General features: G+C 38.1%; 1 protein-coding gene across 1 annotated transcript in view; it reads right to left on the bottom strand.

Moving 5' to 3' along the window:
* The window catches only part of LOC306770446 (glutamate receptor ionotropic, kainate 5-like), a gene marked incomplete at its 3' end in the record, with an annotated part of 106436 nt that extends 90496 nt beyond the window's left edge, over positions 1-15940 (bottom strand). The window contains exon 1 of the mRNA XM_079259301.1: positions 15787-15940. Coding sequence (XP_079115427.1) covers positions 15787-15895 — 109 coding nt within the window. The 5' untranslated portion in view covers positions 15896-15940. The remainder of the gene's footprint in view (positions 1-15786) is intronic.
* Between the last annotated feature and the right edge of the window lie 298 nt (positions 15941-16238).

Below are 16238 nucleotides of genomic sequence, written 5' to 3'. Positions count from 1 at the left end.
GCTTTTGCTGTTTGCCAACATATGGTTCCACTCAATTAAGTGTGTTTTACAAAAGAAAAAAAAAACAACAAAAACATGGCAGGGTCATAATAGAGTGGATCAGTCTGTGATCCAAATGCAATGCTTGAGATTTTAAAAGAATTTTATATTTCTAAGAAAGAAAGCTTAGTGAGATAGTAATAAATATACTTATTCCGTGGTGTTTACTGTGGGAATCAACATTTGTTCTTCTGCAGCTGTTTATAGCAAGTCAGAAAGTTCTGCACATGAGAAACTGACTCTAACTCTCTTCAACCACATGATGCATGTAAATGCATAAACACCATAAATCAAATAACTTTTCAATAACCCATCTGACAATATTTTCCACATGTAAAGATGCGTATTATTACAATTGCCCTCCTTGTGGCTTAAACACATTATAAATTTCACAATATAAATATATAAACAATATAAATATATTTCACAATATAAATATAAAAACGTTTTGTCCCCTTTTGACTGGTCCCTCTAAAGGGGTCGCCACAGTGAATCACCAATCGGGTGAATTGGCATATTTTGGTATGTCAGATGCCCTTCCTGATGCAATGCTCTGCGTTTATCTGGGCTTGGAACTGGCCCTCAGAGAACAATCCTCCTTGGGACTGCAGCAGCGTAGTCGAGCAGAACTCGAACCACCGACTGTCAGGTTACAAGGAAAGTGGCTTAACCACCTGAACCACTGCCACCCCATAAAATGTAAAACTAATTCATATTAAATAATATGTGCAACCAACAGTGAGCAGTGAGCTTTACCAGTTCAACAAAATCACACAAAAGTGGGTTTGCAGGTGCATCTATTTATCTGTCCGGTAATGAGTTTGATGAGTGCCCGACTGAGAAAACACATTTTGTCTGCCTAGTCTCTGTTTTACAACTTCATCACCTGAAGTAGATTGTCAATCAGAGAGAACAAGAAAGACAAGGAGAAATACTTTGATTGAAGCACTGCAATAATAAGTATTCATTAACAGAGATGGAAACTGCCTTTTTTAAACAAAGAAACAACTGTTAGTGGCAGGAATGGAAAGTCCCAGTTAATCCAACTGTTCACCAGTGGTGCTCCTCTCTCGGTCAACTAGCAGCATTTAAAAGACTCTCATTCAGACTGCTGGACAGAATGGATGATTTTGATGACAAGTGGGTCGAGAAATAACCGCTGTGTATTTACTTTACTTGTTTGTACTGAAATAACCTTAAACCCGTGTTCAGTTAATATCTTTGTTATTACTGCTATTAATTTTCTAATCAAGCTTTATTTGTTTGTTTTTTTAATGTATATTTTCTTTTTTTTTTTTTTTCCCCTTTTTTATTGCCCATATACTGGCAGTATCACATATGTGAAACTGTTACTCCCTGAAAATGAAAATAAACTTTAAGTCGTAAAAACACAAAAAAACAACTGTTGATGTATGAAAAAAATCACGCGATATCTTTTGAAATGATGTCCCACGGTGTTATGTGTTATGTATGGAGACTGAATATTTTCCATGTGCAGCAATCCTAACCATTTGAAGACTAATTATCAATCACATGAAAGCACTTTCATTGTCATGTGGAGAAACAGCTCACAGTAGATGAGATCAGAGGCAGCGTCTGTAATTAGAGGAGCTTTGTGTTTTTGTGGCAGGTCTCTCTTTAGGGTCAGTAAATCCTTCCACCAATTAGTGTTTGGAGAAACCTGTGCATGTGTTTTCAGTACAGACAGAAAGGTCTTGACTCAGATACTTCAGTCACCGTATATGCAGACAAAACTATCAACAGAACATTGTAGTGTTAAACTAAAAACAGATCAACAGTTCTGCTTGCACTACTTATTCTTAAGCCAAACACTTATTTCTAAAGGCAAAACTTGAGTGTAAAAATACAACTTAGACAGTTTAAAACTCTACAAAAAAAAAAAAAAAACCTCAGTTTGGTGGTTTATTTCTTTGTTGTAACAATGCTTCCTGGCAATTCTATATTGGTTGGAGGCCTATTTATTGCTAGTGTTGCCACATTACAAGGAAAAACAGCTCATTCTGCTATTGCAGTGACTGTCCTTAACAATAAGGCCTATTTGTGGTTGTATTGACATCATATGTGGAGGAACATTATGTCCACTGATGGGTCCAGAATCTGTCGATGACAGCTGGATCATAGGCTTAAAGTGTGAAGAGGATGCAGAGAACACAATGCTGATTGCTGCATTTTTATGGTTAACATTTCTGTTAATGGAACATAAAAGCTTGTCATTATTGGGGGCAATCTTGATGCAAAGAGATATCGAGGTAAAATGAGTAACCAGTGCCAAGTCCACAAAGTCTGGGTTCACCACAGAAAAGCAGATTATTTAGAGACTCTAGAAAGTAGAAGTGAAGAGAACAAAATGACTCGCTTGTAGCCAAGGCCTAAACCCCGTTAAACACTTGTGGTATGTGTTATTCATGCCAGAGCGACCAAGACAAGCCAACACTGGTTGAAGAATGGAATGCCATCCCACAGCAGTGACAAATCTGGAAGAAGGTGCCAAGCTGCCATGTATGGTTCCTCCACATGCTACTGAGGCCCCCGTTTGGTAAATAAATAAATTGCTAAGTTGTCAATATGTCCAATCCAATAAACAAGACCAAACAGGGTCAATAAAGAAATAGGCTGTTTGGCAGTGGCTGTGGAGATTTGGCAAGTATTCGTGCAACACATACTCTACTTTTCTGCACACAAATTCATTTTTCTTATGTGGCACCATTTTAAAGAAACATAAATGGGCTTTCCAATATAATGTGTTTTACTGCAAAACAGTATTGTTACAACAAAGAAACAAAATGTATTCACTTTTCTTTATTCTATTTGTGAAACCAACAATCTAACCAAGTTTTATGCTTTGTTCGTCAATTTTGACCCCATTTTGAAGTGTTGGGTTTTGTCTTGTCAACAAGGTGTTGGCAATTACAAAGCAAAGCGGTGCAAATTAGAACACAATCAAATAACAGCAGTATGTGCCTTTTAGTCAGACCCATCTCAGCCAGTTTCCCCAGTTGCCTCTATTTGTAAGTTTCGACAAACAACGATTACGATTTGCAGGTGTTTCCGTTGAACAGTGTTTTGCACATGAGCCTTAGTTCTCATAAAATCTTGTCCAGCGGCTAATCTACGGGAGCCATGTAGCAATATTTTGGGGTTTTCTACTTGCAGAGAATTTGCTACGGTTTTTCGAAGCGTTCGCCCTTATTTTCTTTTCTAAAACTCTGAAATTTGCTGTTATTTATACCATACTGTGCCATCTTTACCGGAAAGGAACTGGTCACGACCCCCATGTCATGTCCAAGGACATGAGAAAAAAAAGGGAAAAAATGTGTTTCCATTACACTTTTCCACTTTATTTTGATATCCAAACATTTGAAAAACCACTTCATGAGAATGTAAAATCTTTTTAGTTATTTTTGAGACTTTATTCGAAATGTAGCTGTTTCCATTAACACTTTTTTAGTGCAATATTTAATGTTTGTACAATTCTAGATGTAATGGAAAAGCAGCTTTTGACATTTAGATCTTAAACATTGTACTAAGTGGAAGCAAACACTTTTTTGTCTTATAGAATTAAAAATCAAGTCAGGATCATACCTTTTACACCAAAGATGAATTATTCAGTGGCATTAATTCCTTCGGCTGCTGCTAAAAACTGCCATGAATTATTTCAGCCTGTGAAATCTGTCATCCTGAAGGAATCATTTAGCTTATGTTCATTGTTAGATATCTCTAAAGCACAGAGGAGCCGGTGTGTCAAAGGTAGTTTGTCACAGCATGATTGTTGTAAGATTTGCCCTTTAAGAACAGATACTTCTCTCACTTTGGAAAGCAGGTTTCCGCACATTTATTTTTAAAAGGTATTTCATTTTAAACTAAAGTGTTACCTGGAACTAAATTGTTTATTATCACAGCCGATAACTGTTAAGGCATCTCAGTGTTGATAACAGCCAAATGAAAGAGAATCACTCATTAGAAGCCAGACCACTACTTGCTTGAAAACTGCTTGATTCAGATTCAATGCAAATGTATAACATGGGTTCCAACTCAGCAGGATATTAAGAAAGAATATGAAGTGACAGCTGGTGTCCTACTTCTTTGTTTACCTGCAAGACCAACTGATTCTTTAGGGAGCTTTTTTCCCACCTCCATCACATTTCTCCAAGTAAACAAAATTATGTGTCATAAGGGTTGGGCAAAAAAATCAATATGTCTGTAAAAACATGAACTAACTTTGATATACACTCAATAACATGAGTGCAAAGTTGTCTTGTTTGTCTCTGAAAGAAAAAACAGCCACTAGAGGGTTGCAACAGTGCTGTGATCCAAACTGCAAGCCACCGATGCGATTTGTTGTTTTTATTCTCCCTTTTGTCTTGTCTCATTGAATCAGTCGACCTACCTGCAGCCCCCAGAGTCAATACTTCCTCTTTCATATAAAATAATGCCAACTACAAGAGTTCACCGATGGGGTGTGACAAGAAAACAGGTTAGTCAATTTTTCAGTAAAGGTACGCTGCATCCAGGCGTTACATAAATCAGTCTGCAGACCCTTTTTACCTCAATAAAAAATATGTTTTATCATTGTGTCCTAGGTTGAACCCACAGTGTGGCACTTTGACCTGCTCTAGAGAATCTCATTTCAAGAAGATGGGAAGAAAATGATTTTATCAACAGGGTACAGAAAAAAGTTATCATTTCATGTTGAATTGCAATTTAGCCTGTTTAATTTTTTGAGATGTGGTCAACGGGGCTCTCAGGCAAAATTCATAGAGAACATTGGGAGGAATTAAACAGAAGAAAGAACCAAGTTTTGAGCTTTTTGTCTTTCAGGACAGGTCTGATTTCTTTCTGGCCTTATTTTCCAAAACTTTCCTTTTGATTTAGCTCTTTGTCTGTCAACTGCAGCTATAGTTAAGCAGGAAAAAGGACACTGAAAGTCAGCAGTTTTGGGGTTGACACCAATGCATCCTTTTTCAATGAATTAACAATTCCAAATATATTTGTCTACTAACGATTAATGATAAAACAGAAATAAGGTTTTAATATGTTGGCATTTCTCCTTAAAATTCCAGTATTTTGCCAAAGCATTTTTTGTTTTTTTTTGTTTTTCAGCTTGTTGTTGAGTATACCCCTGCCTTCTGCTTGTGCAGCACATCTAGTCTAATAATTACCCACCTGCCTTCTGTTTGTCATTAAGTCTCATCATAGAAATCTCAGAGGTCTCAGATGTGAAATGCCTTACTTTTCTCATGTATGACTTTTTTCATTTAATTGTAGGTAAAAAAAAAATAAAATGCTGTTATGACAAATATGAACTTTGAGGTTCCCTGGAATTGTACACACTGAGCTTTAGCCTTAAATACTGAATGTTTAAGTATCAGTTCATTTTCTGTATGAAACATGTCGGCCTTATCTGTTGTTCTTTCAAAAAAGTTTGTGTTACACCACTCTGACTCGCGGCTCTAGATGTAGAAAAACGTCTTTAACTCTCACCAATGAAGATGGGCAGAGTGTACAAACTCCTTTATGCAACCACACCAGGTGCATGCTTCTACTACTAGCATAGACTTACACACTGTTTCTTATTTTTGCAGTTCATAGCTACAAACTGCTCGCTCTGCCCCCTAATGGTAACAATGGTAAACTGCAAAACTGAAAGTGGTTTGAATGTACAGTGAGAGTAAACATAGAAGCAGATGACAGAGAGCAGCATACAGAAACATTCCCTAATAAGTGCTACATTTGGGTAGACATTAGTTTTCAGCACGGTAGGGATGTGTCCCTCCCAATAACAAGCAATGGTTGAGCAAACCGTGTTACTTCCAAATGCGTTGAACAACAGAGAACTTTGCGCTCTCCATCTGTAACAAGCTGCTGCAAGTTTCACCTTTTCAAATCTTGTCATTGGCTGTTCTCCTTTATGTCTTCATAAGGCGGTTGGCTGTCCTTACTGTCACTCATTATGTTGTCTAGCGCTAGGATAGCTAACTCCACAGAGCAGTGCCACTGGAGATCAATCAGAGATGGAAACTCAACTAAGAGAAAGGTGAACAAAATTAGTTATTTCAGAAAGAGACCTTAAAAAGTTTATAGCAAATATAAAGTATTTTAAAACTGTGATGTAGACATTAATAATGTTGATAACAACAACTACTACAAACAAAAACAAACTGAAGAGAGGAGGAGATGCTGAGGCAGGTGGAGAAGCAAGAGGAGAGGCAGGTGAGCTGTGGTCCTCTGGGTTATGGCTTAACTGGAATTTATTCAAAGTCATAATAAGTGTCTCTTAGATTTTCAAATAAAATTGTACAGACTTCAAGAAGTACTTTTGTTTGGTGTAGGTCCTTTAAAAGAAAACAGGAACTGAATAATTTCATAGCATTTTTAAATTAAAATAAAATATGCTGTAAATATTAACTTTGACATGAGTCAGCATGTTTCATATAATATTTTTTTTTCAAAATTAATATTACTATAAAGGTAAAGTATACTGTATAGCAATGGTTTAGCTGTGAAAGGTCATATTTTCCTTTAAGCTTTCATAAGTTAATGAATTTACGTTGTGAAAGCAATTACAAAAATTCTTAAGTATAATAATCCTGTATTTTATTAGCCAGCATTTGACAGTTGCTTGTTAATGAGCAAGTCAGAAACAAAGATCACTTTGCTGATTACTGTTAGCAAAAGACAAGAAATTGGCGAAATTCCACGAAGCTTCAGACGGACAGATGGTAAATTAAAAGAAAACCATTATATTTGAGGGTAAAATTTTTGCTTGATGTGTGTTTGTACTGCATCTGTAAGTGCTGTGTGTGTGTGTGTGTGTGTGTGTGTGTGTGTGTGTGTGTGTATGGAGTCAGATACTGTGTTAACAGCGATAGTGTCTGAACACTAGTGAGGCTTCTGAAGAGGACTCTTTATCTGCTGTCTCATCTTCATCCTCCCTCTCTTCCCTCCTCTACTCATTTACTGCGAGTGCTGTGCTTTCTGGGAAGATATTGAGCTCTACCTCCACATCTCTTTGTCTAGACTCCAAGAAATGGCATCTGAATCATGTTGTAGAGCAAAGATGAAAGCCGAAATTACAGAAACACAGATTCAGTGACGGTTGTGACGAGCTTGTCATGCAGGCAGTGTTATTTTTTGACAGATTTTCATGCAAACTTCTGACAGTGTGGTAAAATAAGTGTGCATAGTTATGAAGCAAACCTTGAAAACCAACTGTAACTCTTTATTTATGACAAACACCAGTTTGGCTTAGTGCATGTTGGCAACAAACAGTGACATTTTGAACAATAACAGCACGAGCCCTGTGGTATTATAAATAAAATAGTATCAACAAACAGTAGCAGTTAGTGAGCTGACAGTATATATATATATATATATATATATATATATATATACATATATATATATATATGTATGTGTATATATATATATATATATATATATATATATATATATATATATATATATATATATATATATATATAGGGAACACTTAAACAACACAATATAACTCCAAGTCAACCACATCTCTGTGAAATCAAACTGTCCACTTAACAACTAATTTCACATGCTGTTGTGCAAATGGAATAGACAACAGGTGGAAATTGTAGGCAATTGGCAAGACACACCGAATAAAGGAGTGGTTCTGCAGGTGGTGACCACAGACCACTTCTCAGTTCTGATGATTTCTGGCTGATGTTTTGGTCACTTTTGAATGCTGGCGGTGCTTTCACTCTAGTGGTAGCTTGAGACGGAGTCCACAACCCACACAAGTAGCTCAGGTGGTGTAGCTCATCCAGGATGGCACATCAGTGTGAGCTGTGGCAAGAAGGTTTGCTGTGTCTGTCAGCGTAGTGTCCAGAGCATGGAGGTGCTACTAGGAGACAGGCCAGTACATCAGGAGATGTGGAAGAGGCCATGGGAGGGCAACAACCCAGCAGCATGACTGCTACCGCCTTTGTTGTGCAAGGAGGAACAGGAGGAGCACTGCCAGAGCCCTGCAAAATGAGCTCCAGCAGGACACAAATGTGCATGTGTCTGCACAAACAGTCAGAAACAAACTCCATGAGGTTGGTATGAGGGCCCGATGTTCGCAGGTGGGGGTTGTGCTGACAGCCCAACACCGATGTTTAGCATTTGCCAAAGAACACGAAGATTTGGCAAATTTGCCACTGGCACTCTAAGATGAAAGCAGGTTCACACTGAGCACATGTGACAGACGTGACGGAGTCTGAAGACGCCATGGAGAACGTTCTGCTGCTTGCAACATCCTCCAGCACGACCGGTTTGGCAGTGGGTCAGTAACGATGTGGGGTGGGATTTCTTTAGAGGGCTGCACAGCCCGCCATGTGCTCCCCAGAGGGAGCCTGACTGCCATTAGGTACTGAGATGAGATCCTCAGACACCCTAGTGGACCATATGTTGGTGCGGTTGGCCCTGGGTTTCTCCTAATGTAAGACAATGCTAGACCTCATGTGGCTGGAGTGTGTCAGCAGTTCCTGCAACACAAAGGCATTGATGTTATGGACTGGCCCGCCCGTTCCCCAGACCTGAATGCAACTGAGCACATCTGGGACATCATGTCTCGCTCCATCCACCAACACCAAGTTGCACCACAGACTGTCCAGGAGTTGGTGGATGCTTTGGTCCAGGTATGGGAGGAGATCCCTCAGGAGAACATCCACCGCCTCATCAGGAGCATGCCCAGGTGTTGTAGGGAGGTCATACAGGCACGCGGAGGCCACACACACTACTGAGCCTCATTTTGACTTGTTTAAAGGACATTATATCAAAGTTGGATCAGCCTGTAGTGTTTTTATCCACTTTTATTTTGAGTATAACTCTAAATCTAGACCTCCATGGGTTGATGCATTTGATTTTCATTTTTGTGTGATTTTGCTGTTAGAACATTCATCTATGGAAAGAACAAAGTATTTAATAAAAATATTTCATACTTTCAGATCTACAATGTTTTACTTTAGTGTTCCCTTTAATTTTTTGAGCAGTGTATATATAAAAAAAAAAATAGGTATGTTTGTCCAGAGACATGCATGTTAGGTTGATTGGTTAATCTAAATCGTCCTCAGGAGTGTGAGTGTGAATGGTTGTTTGTCTCTTCGAGTTACCCCTGTGATAGACTGGTAACCTGTCCCCATCTCGCCAAAAGGCACAAAATAGGCCCAAGCAACTCTTAATTGTACTAAGTTGTACAAAGAATTAATATTTATTCATATATCTATATCTATATATCTATCTATATCTATTTAAATATATATAGATATAGACATATATAAATAGATATTATTTGCCGTTATTAGCTTTTGTAAATAATTAAATGATTTAATCAAAGAAAAGAGAGAGTATTCCATATGACAACGACTTTCATTCATTTTCCGAACCGCTTATTCTAATTCAGGGTCGTGGGGAAGCTGGAGCCTATCCCAGCCGGCTTTGGGCGACAGGCAGGGTACACCCTGGACAGCTCGCCAGTCCATCGCAGGGCCACACAGAGAGACGAACAACCACACTCATGCTCACACTCACTCCTAGGGGCAATTTAGAGTGACCAATTAACCTATCATGCATGTCTTTGGATGGTGGGACGAAGCCGGAGTACCCGGAGAGAACCCACGCATACACGGGGAGAACATGCAAACTCCACACAGAAAGGCCACTGACCAAACCAGCCAAGGATTGAACCAGCGACCTTCTTGCTGTGAGGCCACAGTGCTAACCACTGCGCCACTGTGCAGCCCATGACAATGACTTTTTTTTATTAATAATAAATTTCTCCATACATACTTAAATCGATACACATTCAAACATTTACATGTGAAATACTTTCAAGTTTGTATCTTTGTTCCAACTCTAAAGAATATCCAAAGTCTTGGGAATAAATCCAGTATTCTTAATCACTCACAAAATGAAGTTTGTAAATCTAGAGTAAATCTAGATCCTTGCTCCAACACAGTTGACTCAAATTAATGAGTCATTGTGCAAAACCCAATAGGCTTTTAGATCCTTTTAATTTGAGATGTGTTGAAGCAGAAATACAGGGAAAACCTGCTGGTTTGTGGACCTCACAGGACCAAGTTGAATACCCCTAATCTGGAGTCATAAATCCTTTAACTGTGTCAAATCTACATAAGAAAATCTTGTTTAACAGTTCCTGTGTGTTGTGGGTGTTGCTTGTGTTGTATTAGCATCCTGGGATTCATTGTGAAATCTCAGTAGGTGACTTCACAGATATGTCATGCTACTTCTGTACTACTAAGCAGACTTCCCTCCAATAAAATCCAGATGTTTTAAGGCATCACATTTTATGGTGCATTCTCAGCGTCAGTCGCATTTTGTCATTGGGACGTTCATCTGGAAGGTGTGATTATCTTTTCAATGGCTTGCAGACTCTGTGGACTTAACATCCACAGCAGTAATACCCTGATGTGTTACCTTGACATTGCATTAATTGTATAGGATGAGCAGTAAAATCTAATTTAATTGGCTCTTAATGGTACAGTGAAGTAAATGATCGATTCATAATGCATTATATCTAATTAAGGGGTCCATGTACAAAAGCAGTTACATCTTCAATGTAATTTTAATTCATCTTCACACCCTCTGAGCTGTAAAAACATATCGTGTAAAAAATGGCCTCAAAAGTTTGGGTGAAAGTACATCACAAAGTATCTTTCCATTACTGTTTATTTTCTACAGTGATGCACAAACAGCAACCAATGCACAGTAAAAAACACACATCAGTATGTTGTGATTATACTTTTCCCATGAGAGCAGGCAGTCCTGCACAAAAACAATAAATTAGTTTCTGTCTAAATGCTCCAAGAAGTAGCCATCACCCTTTCTGATTTTTAGTTAAAAAAATCATATTTCCAATGTAAAAGTAAAAAACTTTTTCTGGATGTGGGCAGAAATGTTGTGCAATCCAAATTTGAAAGGCTAGACTGTTAAAAAAAAAAAAAACAAAAAAAAAAACCATCAAGGTCTCACAAAACAGGTGAAAAAAAAAAAAAAAAAGAAACAATAGGTGTTGGTTTTACTGTCTAATGCTTCTGTTTTCAAACAGTTACACTGTGAAGATGAGATGACTCAACTCATGAACCATCTGGCTTTCTCTGTGTTACCCTAAAGTGCAAAAAAACCCACAACAGTCTTTTTGAGGAAGGACAAGATAAATTGCCTCCTGCTTTGCTCCAAGAGGCGTTAATTATTTAAAAAACACAAATCAAATCCAGAACAAACCCTAGCAGCAGCTGCAGCAGCAGCAGACTTTCTGCTTATTACTGAGACTTTGCAGCATATTCCCTTTGATTTTTAGTCTTGTTCTCTGGTGTTTCTGCTTTCTGTGTTACAGCTCAATGTTCCCTGAAACTTGGAAATGTGAAAGGACGAATTACACTGCAAAAACATTCCATTATTTGGCTCAGAATCAAGCCATGGAAACACTCCCACCCCATATTTTTTTGTTTTTCATACAGTACATTTTGTGCTAATCTTGTCTTCTGTTCCACTCAGACACATTTTAATGGCTGACATTAGAGTGGGATCTTTGTTTGCCTTCGGAAAATGGTTTTAGTATAATGAACTACCTGATCACACTCTCCTAGGCTTCCATATGCAAACAACAAGCATACTCCTCCCTTGAATTTGCTCACTCCATAAACGTGCGCTAGCACTTCAGTATGCAAAGCATGCGAGTCAGCTGGGAGGGTGCAACAAAAATAAATATGGCAGGTGTTACTGTACACAGCCAGCGGGTACTTCTTTTCTTTACCGTTTCTAGTGGGAGGAAAAGAAGTGATGACGAGTGGGCTTTACATGCCACAGCTGCTACAAATGTCCTCACCTCCCTCTGCTTTCTGTTCACATCCAGACAAGAGTATCAGCTCTATTTTTGGTTTTTCATCCTGTTGCTTTTGATGTTTCCTTTTCTAAGATGGTGTAGGTGGGTTTTTACTATCATGGCTGGTGCATTTGTTTGGAAAACGAGGGTTGTCTAATAATTTTTTTATCAGTTTATACCTGAATAAGGTGGTTTGCTTGGCTATGACATACATCATATCAAGATTCTATAAGTCAAAAGATTGTGAGTTTTTTGAAAATTTTAATTATCTTCACAATTGGTAAGCTTATTAAAGCAACACATTGGCTTTAGGATCCATTTATCTGCCTGCATTGGACGTGGACACTTCCAGTTGCAGTTTTACAGATTTCTATTAGCTTTCTGTTGTCTATTTTTACTTGTTTGTTTTTTCTAGCTTAACTTGTTAAGTGTGTTTTATATTGTCATGTTTTATTGACAGCCCAGTTTACCATCTCTTTTCTAAAGGACAAAGGGGAAATTGTGGTGTTTTTGTCTGCCTGGTCAGAAACCTCATTTGGCATTTATAAAAATGAGAGTGTTGAATGTGTTTTGGCCACATCTGGCCTTTTGACAATTACATTTCACAGTGTGTTTTATGTTTACAGATTTAGACACCGTCTAAATAACAAGGCTCAGTGCATAGAAAAAAAAAATTGCTTTGCCTGGGGAGGAATAAAAATGTGTTAAGCTGAAAAAACTCTTGTAGGCCAAAGAGTTTCATGCTGATAATGGAGTTACCTTATGGGTGGTAAACAGTTATTAAATTTAACTGAAAAGCTGTGTGAAGGTCTCATTACAAATAAAATATGTCATTATTAAGTAAAATAAATCATATTGGTTTTTTTTTTTTTTTTTTTTTTTTTTTTTTTACCAATTTGATTTTGTGCTACTGTTATGCATAGTTAATTGCTATAAGCACCTTTGCTAATCTTGTTTAAACAACAAATCAGCTATATATTGACGATAAATGGCCTCAAAGGCTTGGTGTTTTTGATGCCCTACAGAAGAAACAATTCTATGCATCTTCTTCTTCTTCTTCTTCTTATGCCACTTGATTCCTTGTGGAACATAGAGCTGCAACAATCATCGCACTTGGTTCTGGCTGGTCCTCCTTAGCTCAGTCCACGTTTTTTCTGGCAGCCTTCATCTCAGCTTCGATGCTTCTCCCCCAAGTCTGCTTCAGCCGACCCACTTTGTGCTTGCTTTGAGGATTCCAGTCAAGGGCCTGCCTGGTGATGTTGTGTGCAGGCTTTCGCAGAGTGTGGCCAATCCAGTTCCATTTTCGCTTTCTAATCTTGATCTCTGTTAGAGTTTGGCTTGTTCTGACCCACAGTTGTTCATTTGGAATCTTCTCTGGCCATCTGATGTTTAAGATGTTCCTGAGGCATTTGTTGATGAAGGTTTGAAGCTTGTGGGTGCTGGTCTTGGTCACTCGCTGTGTTTCTGAGCCATAGGACCGATTTCACGTTGGTGTTGAAGATGCAGGTCTTGTTGTGGAGTGAGAGGCAGTTGATCTCCAGATAGGTGTTGAAAGCATGTCAAGCTTTGTTTATACGACACTGGATGTCATCATCCGTTCCCCCATCCTTACTAACGACGTTGCCTAGGTAAACAAACTTATCAGCTTCTTTGATGTTTTCTTCACGTAGTCGGACTGGGTCTCGCTGCTTGTTATTCACCCTAATGACCACAGTCTTCCCGATTTTGATTTGGAGACCAGTCTTCTTAGCTTCCGCGGTCACATGACCTAGCTTCTCTTGACATTTTTTTTTATTTATTTATTTTTTATTTATCAGTATGCATGTATATAATTATATGCATGCATACTGGTAAATAAAAAAATAAAAATGGCATGCCATAACTGTGTAAAGCTGATTGTGTAATAACTGTAACAAGCGCTTGTATTTAAATTCATGTGTCTTTAGTTGCACAGCTGAGAGTGGATCTTATTTAACTTCCTGATCTATTTAACAGTAACTTGGATGAAAACACTGTGTGGTCTGGTATAATGTACATCCGGCAGGTTATTAACATCTCTGCCTGGAAAAATAAACGAGAAGAAAGAATCTCTACATCTAATCACACTGAGTTCAGTCAATTAGTAACACTTGGAAACGTTTCACATAATAAATCTTTTAACTGGTTGCAACATTAATATGTAAGAAAACATAGTACTTTCTTTAATAATTCAATTAAATTCAATTCAGCTTTATTTGTATAGCAACACTTTAGAACAATTCATACATAGCCTCTGATAGAAAGAAACTGATTGCATCAAATCATGACTTGATCCAATCCCCCTAAAAAGATATTATTTTATCATCTTAGTGATTTTTTTTCCCCCTCTGATTCGCAACTTATTTCGCAACTTATAGAGTGATTATCAAAGCTTTTTTAACTGGGCATTTATGAAATTTGTGCATGGGAGCATTAAAGGAGACCAAAACTTGAGAAAATTGTTTTAAAGATGCTTTATGTAAATTCCCGATGTTAAAACTGTGCGTTCCGTACTTGTTTGACGGCACAGTGACATCTATCATGTGCATTTCTGGAGCTGTTGCTGCCCAGCAGCATGCAGAGAAACAGCACTATTCAACCTTTTCTGCAGAGACACAGCATGACATTGGAGCCCAGTTTCACATTATGTACCGAGTCGCATGTTACTAAGTTAACATAAACACACCAGTTGTTTCAAATGGAGGAAGGAAGAAAAAAAAGTAGAGAAAGGGACAAAGCAACAGATAACTGAAGGTGAGATAAGAATGATTTTTATTGGCAGGAGAGAGCTCACAGTACATGTAGGATCCAAGATATACAACAAACTGTAGCTGAGAAAATCAGCAGAAGCTCTGCATCGTGTTGTTCACTGCTTAAATGCTCAGTAAATTATCAACTGTAGAGAATTTTTACAAGTATTTGTTTGAAATATTTGTATGAAATTCTCTTGCCAAAATACATTTAGGATCTTCAGGTTCATTTTGAACAGACTCCTTAAGATCATTGGATTAAAATCTGATTTCTGCACCCAAAAGTCAGAACTGAGTATGGAGAGGCAATGTTCAGTTTTATGTTCTTCACGTGTGTAACAAACTTCCAGAAAATGTCAGGTCTCCTGAAACTTTCAGCCGTTTTAAATCTCAGCTAAAAACTTTTCTACCTCCACCTTTCAGCAAAACAACTGTTAATCCCTCACACTGCAGCTTTCATGTCTGACAGTTATGATGTTCTCGACCCCCTGATGGACTGGCGACCTGTCCAGGGTGTCCCCTGCCTCTCGCTCAAAGATTGCTGGGATAGGCTCCAGCTTCCCATGACCCTGCACTGGACTAAGCGATTAAAAAAATTACTATACTTATATTATTACATCTCAGCTTTTTCTGGCTTCATTTATATTAGTTTATAGACTGTTTTTAATATATTTCTTTCCGCTTCTTCTCCACCCTGCTGTAATGCCTTTAAACACTTCTAATGGGCATGTACATCAATTAAATTTCCTATCCAGAGACATTTAAATGGTCAACATAGAGAACATGCTCAAATTCAGTCTGGCACGCTTTCATGCCATTCAGTTTCTGTCTCATATTTTTTTGTGTTGAAAAAAAAAAGAAAAAAAAATCACACAGCCACACAACAACTGTTCGACATGAACCTTGAGAATGTTTCAGAAGAAACCAAATGTTTATCGGTAAGGCTACTTTTTTTTTTTTTTTTAAATAAAAAGCTACACAATTATAACACACTTTGGCATAGTGGTAACTAAAGCTGAAATTAAGCAAACAACTCTGGAAATATTGAACTGTAGAAATTGTACTTTGTACTGCGTTGACAAAAAGACATTGTAGGGCACTCACCCATCCGGACGGCAGAGAGGGTGTTGGCCTGGCTGAAGGAGAGCGGTGCCATAGTCAGCAGTAGGACGACGACATAAATCGACAGCAGCAGTGCTGGCAGAGCCGGCATCTTCCACTGCTCCTCATGGAGAATGGTCTGCTGGCTGCCTGTACCGCCACCTGTGGGAAACATAGAGGATGCATCACTACACGGGCTTAATTCTGTACAGCAGGACTGTGTTGTGGTTTACCATAAGTCATTTGTTGTTTTGACCAATTGCTTTGCAGGTTTTTTTTTTTTCAAATGATCATTTATTGCCAGCATTAACTATAAAAAAAAAACAACAACAAAAAAAAAAAAACTTCCAGACATTGATTGTCTTCAAAAAAAAAAAAAAAAAACACAATACAAGCATGACTCACGACACAGAGAAAAAATGTAAAAGAAAGTCTGAGAAAAGAAGAGAACACAG

This window comes from Telmatherina bonti, assembly GCF_933228915.1.
Source record: "Telmatherina bonti genome assembly, chromosome: 19".
Classification (NCBI taxonomy): Eukaryota; Metazoa; Chordata; class Actinopteri; order Atheriniformes; family Telmatherinidae; genus Telmatherina; species Telmatherina bonti.
Note: the sequence above shows the minus strand (reverse complement) of the source record. Positions and strands in the feature narration are given on the sequence as shown.